The following is a 7,183-nucleotide window of genomic DNA, read 5'->3' on the forward strand; positions in this document are numbered from 1 at the left end:
ACTGGTTGGGATAGATACTGGTTCATACAACGGCATTGGCTGCACACCATGCTGACCTGTCCAAATGAGAATTAAGGTTAATTTAAATTACTTGTTGAGCCCTTCTCCCCATCACTCGCTAGTATATTCATGCCTTCTAAAGTAACTTGATGTCATAATTATCTACTATAATAATCAAAACATTATCTGAATCTATAGCCTGTTTTTCTCTTATCCTGTGATGATGATTATTGTTAATGTTTATCTGTATTCATGTAGCATCATGAACCAGGACCCTACCATGCTGGATGCTCCACAAGCAGAGACCAAAAACATACAGTCTCTGCCCCAGAGAGCTTACAATCTCAAGATGAGATGAACAAAAGCAGAAGGATAAAGACAAGGAAGTAGACAGAAAAAGATAATGCTGGCAGTCTGCTAAGCAATAGATACGAAGAATTTCTGAAAAATGAAACTGATATTTTAACAGATGCTTTAAAATAAGCTACCTGTTGTTTACATGGGACTCAAATAAAAACAAATCAAGTGCTTTGTGCTCCCTCTTCTGGCTCTGTTGTGTGCAATAGAGTAATAAAGCATGTTCCCTGAAGAGGCTTGCTATTCATGTGACCAACATACCAAGCATGAGAGTAGAGGAAAGAAAATGTGGCTTGCTTTGAAAGCATACCGAAAACTTAAACCAAGTAATATTCAGACTGTCTAAATAGGATAAGAAATTGTGCATAATGTTAAATTAATGAATATAATCTTTTGTGTGTTTACTTATCTACTTTTTGCAAACATATAAATAAAACTTCATTGGAGCTTTGACTTAACAGATTAAAGTCTTTAGTGTAAAGCAAATTTATTTTTGAAAGGAACACGCATAGAAACAGTGCGTAGAAGCGGGCAGCATTTTTCTAAGGTGACTAAAATTCTGTCGGATGTGTAGTAAAGTGGAGAGCAGTGAGCCTAGATCCTGCCTTTATTGCATTTTAAATCAAACAAAATAAATGTGAACTCACTGTAAAGTTGGAGTAGGTCAGCAAAAATTAGAAGAGCCATACGTATGTCGTGAAAAAGCCAAGAAGTAAAACCCAGAATCCACCAAAATCAGAAGATTTACCTCTAGCTTTGAACGGGCAGGAACTGCCCTCAAAGGGGAAGGTGTTTTTCACTGCAGCCTGTGAGAGCAAACTACTACTGGTAGGCTGAGAAAGCTTCTTGTTGCCAAATTAGCTTTCTAAAACTGATGGAGTTTGTTGTGTTAGCATGTGGTTCTGCTACCTCAAACTCTCTTGATCTCTAGAGAAATGCGTGAATGGTGAGCTGGTGCTGAGCTCCTTTACGTGATTCACTGCCATGAGCAAAATCAGTAAGTTTTTCATGTTCTCATTTGATTCCCTAGGGTGTTGTTGCTGATACTTCTCCACAGACAGTAGCATCTTCATCACAGGAAGCCAGTGGTCAACAGCAACAGATGACAGTGGAAACATCCAGTGAACATGCGCCTGCATATTCTTACCAACAGTCTAAGTAAGTCGGCATAGGCTTTGGAGTCAGAAGTTTGCTTCTTGATAATAGCAGGCCAAATTTGACTCCCTCTTTCAGCAATTTAAATTCAGAATAGCTTTGTTAAGTTCAGATGAATTCTAGATATATCGCAGTGTAAAAAGGTTTTGGCTGATGGCCTCAACTTGGCAAAATGTCCTTGAGCTCCTGCCCACAATGATATGCTCTCTAACTGTCTGCTGCTTTTCTGGACTCAGAAGGATCTCAACAACTGCGTTAACAATCATCATGCTGGGCTAAAGCTGCATCTGGCACCAGAGGTTAAAAAGGGCTTAAATTTTGCAGTGGTGAAAATACTGGCACAGGACACATTGGCACATGTAAAGATTTCTTTCTGAAACTGTAGTTAATGAAGCAGTAAAAATCACCCCAGGTTTGTATTTGTGATTGTGCAAAACTGTGCCATGCAGACACAGAATAGGCAGGACCTGGAAATGGAAGAAGAAGGGATAAGAAAGAGGTGGGTAGAAGCGCTGCTTGATCTGTCTCCATTCTTCTGCTCCCTTTGTTTACTTCCCATGGAATACCTTGGAAAGTTCAAAATTTATAAACTGACAGCTGTATTTAGAACTCCTAAAGAGTCCCTTCATCTTCAGAATAATCTCTTCAAACACAGCTCTTCTCTCTGCTACAATAAAACTCTTCACAAAGGGAAAGTTACTTAGTGACAGGGTACTCACTGGAACTGATAAATGTTGGACAGATTCTAGGAAGGAGCACAAATCCAGTCCTTCATTAATACATGTATATTGAACACCATCATCACTGTAAAAAGAGAATTACACGTTTTATCTTGGGGAAGAAGGTTGAGAAATAGCCAGACAAGAAATACAATAGATATGTCAGTCAATGCATCATGACTACTTACAGAGGCATCAGATATGAGCCGGTATAGGAAAGATTAGAATTACGCCAATTTGTCAATTGCTTTACTTCATTTTTGACCTCTGGAAGATGTATTTGTTTGTCTACCATATGAGTATCAAATTGTTTCAGATTTATGTGGTTTTGACCACCATGAGACAGAAGACCTCACTATTTCTTTTGTCATGCCTATATCTGTTGGTATGAGCATATTACAAAAACAGTCAACCACGAGCTACCCAATTGGAGACACAGACTATGTGTGCTCATCCTTTCTAGCTGCCAGTCTCTCTAGCACCTATAAAATACTTATTCCAAAATACTTACAGAATATAAAAGGCAAAGAGAGAAATATGTCTGTACCATCCTGTTGGCTTGGTGTGTTCCGTAGTGTTTGGATATGACCATTCCTGTGTCTCAGTTGCCTTTCTCTTACATCTCAAAGCAAAAGGACTTAGATTTAGAAGTCCTCATAAAGGCTTAGGTCTAGAAGCCCTCATAAGATAGCTGTGAGCTGCAGATTCTGGCATTTTTCCAGCCTAGGAGGAAACTACATTGCAATTCTTTATTGAAATGGGTGCTGTGTTTCTTGCCTGTCTGGTGAATTCCCTGAGAATGGGATGCCTCATCTTTCCTTGTCAGCTACAGCCTTTTTTGCAGTGATGGATATACTTGTAATGGCACCGGCATTTATATTCGGAGGAGTTTCTTTCTTTTTTAATCAGACAGGCATATCCACTACAGATTTTTTTATTATGCTTATTTCAGTATATTTTTTATCTGAAATGGGCCCTCTATTTATATCTGCCAGTTGCAGGCAGAAATGCAGTGTGGGAAGCTGTAGAAACAAACCAAACTATACACAACCTCTGTCTTTAAAAAATAACTTCTGACAAAATATTCTAGTAACCTTTAATATAAAACCAAGTAAAGTTGTTTTATACTTAAAATATAATTTTATTACTCTGCTTTTCAAAGGGCACATTTATTAATAACAAACATCATGCCTGATATACAACAGTGATTTTCAATGAGAAATACAAGAAAGTAATTACCACGACTGGACAATGATTTTGTCAGATATAGGCAAAGGAACAGGCAGACTATATAAAGTTATTTCATGGGAGCTGATCAGTCAGGAGAAAAGTTATAACGGTATATTTCCTTACATTTATTTTCTTTGCAACTATCATGAAATTGCAGGCAACAAATGAGAGGCAATGTGCTAAGAATGAACTGGGTGGTATAAGGACTCTGTACTCTCTTTGTAAGTAAAAATAAACCATGAAACTTCAATTCTTAGTTCCACTTTTTAATCAGCATTTGTGTTCTTTTATTTAATATGCTGAATGCTATACTTGAGGATCCCACCCACAGAGTTCAGAAATGGTAACTTCATGGCAAAAACCTGGCTACCTATTGTGTAGATAAAAACAGTCCTTGATTCTGAGCAGAGGAATCTACTTTATGAGGAAATCACCTTAATTATTTTAGACGCTACTCCCTTTTTTCCTTGTAAATATTTAATTATGCACATAAAAGCATGAACACTATGAAGCAGAGCTCAGTGGATATCCTTGCCCCCAGAAAGTATACTCTCTTACCTCCAAGCAAAATTCTGCTGGACAACATAAAATCTGATTTTAAATGTGGAAAGAATTATGTTTTTCTGGAGCCTTTTGTAGGCAAACTCAATGCTGTGACCCTTTGGTGATATTGGACTTTCATACATGTGGCAGCCACTCGACCCAGAGGGGCAGTAAAATCTCAGGACGTGAGCTTCCAACTTGAGTACTCCTACAAGAAATTCTGAAAGTAGAAAGTCTGAAGAAAATAGTTAATTGTTGCATTCCACACAAATCTGTTCTTAACATTCAAAATATTAATTTTCAGGCGTCATGCAATGAAAAAGTCCTTTGGCAAATTTAATATTTAAAACTGTAGCTCTATGTTTATACTCCCAGACAGAAAGTTCTGTGGCAAATGTTAGGTCATCGACATTCTTCACAATTTAACTCCTAATTTTAAAATTTGTTTTATACTAGGCAAGGCAAATGGCTTAATGCTTGCAAAAGGAAAGGTGCTGGATTTTCTTGTGCTGAACTTTGGTCAGAAAATTATTTTTTCCATGTATGCTTTAAGGACTGTGGGAAAAGCAACAGTTGACCCTTATGGATAGCCCTAGACACAGAATAGCATCTATATGTAGGTTCTGGGTCTCTCATAACAATCTCATACTGTCTTGTTAAGATAAGCTAGATGTGACATATCTTTAACTGACATGAAACATCAAAAAGACAAAATGAGAGGTATCATCTGTAAGAAAAAAGCTGGTAATTTTGCTTATTCTTTGTGCTAAATTTAGAAAGATATGACACTATATGATATAAAAAATATATTTTTCTAATTAATATTGCCTTGAAGGTTTCTGCTATGTTAGCCTTAACTGGCTCATTAAGCAGACTGTTCCACAGTCTAATTGTTCTTGCCATCAGAAAATGTGTTCTCTTTAGCAAATTGGTTATATCCTGTATTGTAATTTTATCCTTCATTTTGTTATTAATACCCAAAATAAATAGTGGCACTTATTATTATGAAAATGTTCACCCTCTTATTGAATTACTTGTGAAAGATTTACACAGCGTTAAGCCATGTATTCATCTCATTTCAGTGTAGTTAGACTGCCTATTAATGCTTAGCATTAAAAGAGTAAATTCATATCTGCTTAGGATGTGTTAACATCCCCGAAGTAGGAGTTCCCTATTTTTGCCTGACTATTTTCAGCTTAGTGGTGGTATCATATTTAAACAGCTGCAGAGCTAGTTTAGCTTGGATAACTTTTAAAGGGAATTGGGTGGAAAAAAAGGAGAGGAGCCTATATCAAAGTTGTTTTGACTTAATGACCACTTTAATTCAATTGTTTTTACAGACAATAAACAGGACTGAAGAATGTCGGTCTGAAATCTTTGCCTTGAATGGAGAAACTTCACTGAACAAGAAGTTGGCTTCCAGTTTGCACAGGCGTCAAATGAATGCTTTTTTTTTTCTACCTTTCCCAATGAAAACAAAACAGTGTTTTTATGTGCTGTGCAAATGGTTCCGTCATGTAGTCTGACAATTTTATTTTTGCTATATTTTTTTTTGTCAACTAAAGGAAAAACCCAGAGGAAAAGTTCTGGGTTGACATTTCATCTGGATGAACATTTGAATTCAGAATTTACCTGGAGGTGTAGCTAGATTTTTTTTTTTTTATTTTTTTTTTTTAACAGAAAAACTGATGATGTCAAGAGGGAGCAAGTTGTGATGAAAACCAATTGTCTTCCTCAAAAATTAAGCTACTCTTTTTTCTCTCATTTTCTTTTTCTTCTTGTTTTAAATCTAGAGTGTTTTTTTGGTTTTTGTTTTTTGGGTTTTTTTTTAAAAGAAATGTTTAGGTAAGGTTTATCTTGAATCTTAATTGCCTTAATTTTAAGGACGTCAAAGGCTCTCAAGGCAAGCTGTCAACGTCTTGTTAGAAAACCCGAGAATGAATTGAAACTGCTCACACCGGTGCTGGTGCAGAAGTTTAATAGACTGAGTTTTTGGGGTGAACAAAAAATAAACTGTACAGTTTAAAAGAAAATGATTTTCTTCTTTTGAAGAAAAGTTGATGATAAAGGAACTGTGGCAACTGAAAGGATTGGAAAAATGCTGGGACTTTTATGAACTTTGTCTTAAGTGTTGACAGAAAAAAATTCTAGAAGGCTAAAGCATTTTACAGTAAAGTTATTGAATTGAGAAAAAAACTTGCTGCATTATAGAGAATGCAGGGGTTTTTTCTTGCAGAATGCAGATTTTTTTATTTACGAAGCGTGATCGCTAGCAAAAGCATTAGTGCTTTTTATCTGCAGTCTTTTTTATGAGCTTTAAGAAGTTTTTAGTCTGCTTTGCTTGTCACATTGCAAAAACCTAGCTTAAGAGCATTAAAAAAAACTTAAGTAGATAGGAGCTTATGGTCAAAAAAGTGCAAAAAAAGCAATAGATAGAAGAAATTGTTGACAATTTCTGTAGTCTTTCCTAGTTGTGAACAAATGCAGCCTATGGATGGCCTATTTTATACCAAAGATGAAGTGACACCCTAACGCAGTCCAGAAGATAGAGGTTTTTTTTCTTTTTTTATCTTTATTTGACCTACATGGCCGGACCAGTTCTTACTTTCTTGTTTGTTTAAACTATCTTCCACTGGTGTTTTACATACGGCATATGTTTATAGTGGAAATTTCAGAATAGTTGGTATTAGAAGCTGTCCTGGTTTTCGATGGTGTGCTTTGGAGAACATCCCAAAGCAAGGGGATTGGGTTACCAACTAATCTGTCCAGGTGGGCTTTAATTTTGATGAGTTTTTCTCTTTAATTACCTGATCTTTGGTATTTCTACTGAAACAACAGTCTTCCTTCTGAATTCCAACATACCAATTCATTTCTTCACCTCAGTCTTTGTCATCGTCCAGCATGCATAGCCACCTTAATTCTTCATTTATTTCTCAGTGTTGCATTTGAGTTGCCAGGTAGATATAAGAGAAAGCAAACTTGATCTTTGTTCTCATTTTAGCTTTCCCTTACAAGCAAAAATTTTGAAAATTATGTAGTATTGTCATGCAGGCAGGAAGTTAAAAATTATTCTTCTCTGCTATGATTTCTGTTGTCTTAATATGTTGGCTGACAATCACTAATTAGTATGATTAGGCAAAAAAAAAAAAAAAAAAAAGACCGTAAATTTAATCTACCAA

The 7,183-nt window shown here is 36.1% G+C and overlaps 1 protein-coding gene across 1 annotated transcript in view; it reads left to right on the forward strand.

Moving 5' to 3' along the window:
• Positions 1-1,519, forward strand: part of RBMS3 (RNA binding motif single stranded interacting protein 3) — a gene marked incomplete at its 3' end in the record, with an annotated part of 434,832 nt that extends 433,313 nt beyond the window's left edge. Inside the window, exon 13 of the mRNA XM_082289239.1 lies at positions 1,388-1,519. Within this exon, the coding sequence (XP_082145365.1) occupies positions 1,388-1,519 (132 nt within the window). The remainder of the gene's footprint in view (positions 1-1,387) is intronic.
• Positions 1,520-7,183: the final 5,664 nt, after the last annotated feature.

This window comes from Coloeus monedula (genome assembly GCF_965178545.1).
Source record: "Coloeus monedula genome assembly, chromosome: 1".
NCBI classification, from domain to species: Eukaryota; Metazoa; Chordata; class Aves; order Passeriformes; family Corvidae; genus Coloeus; species Coloeus monedula.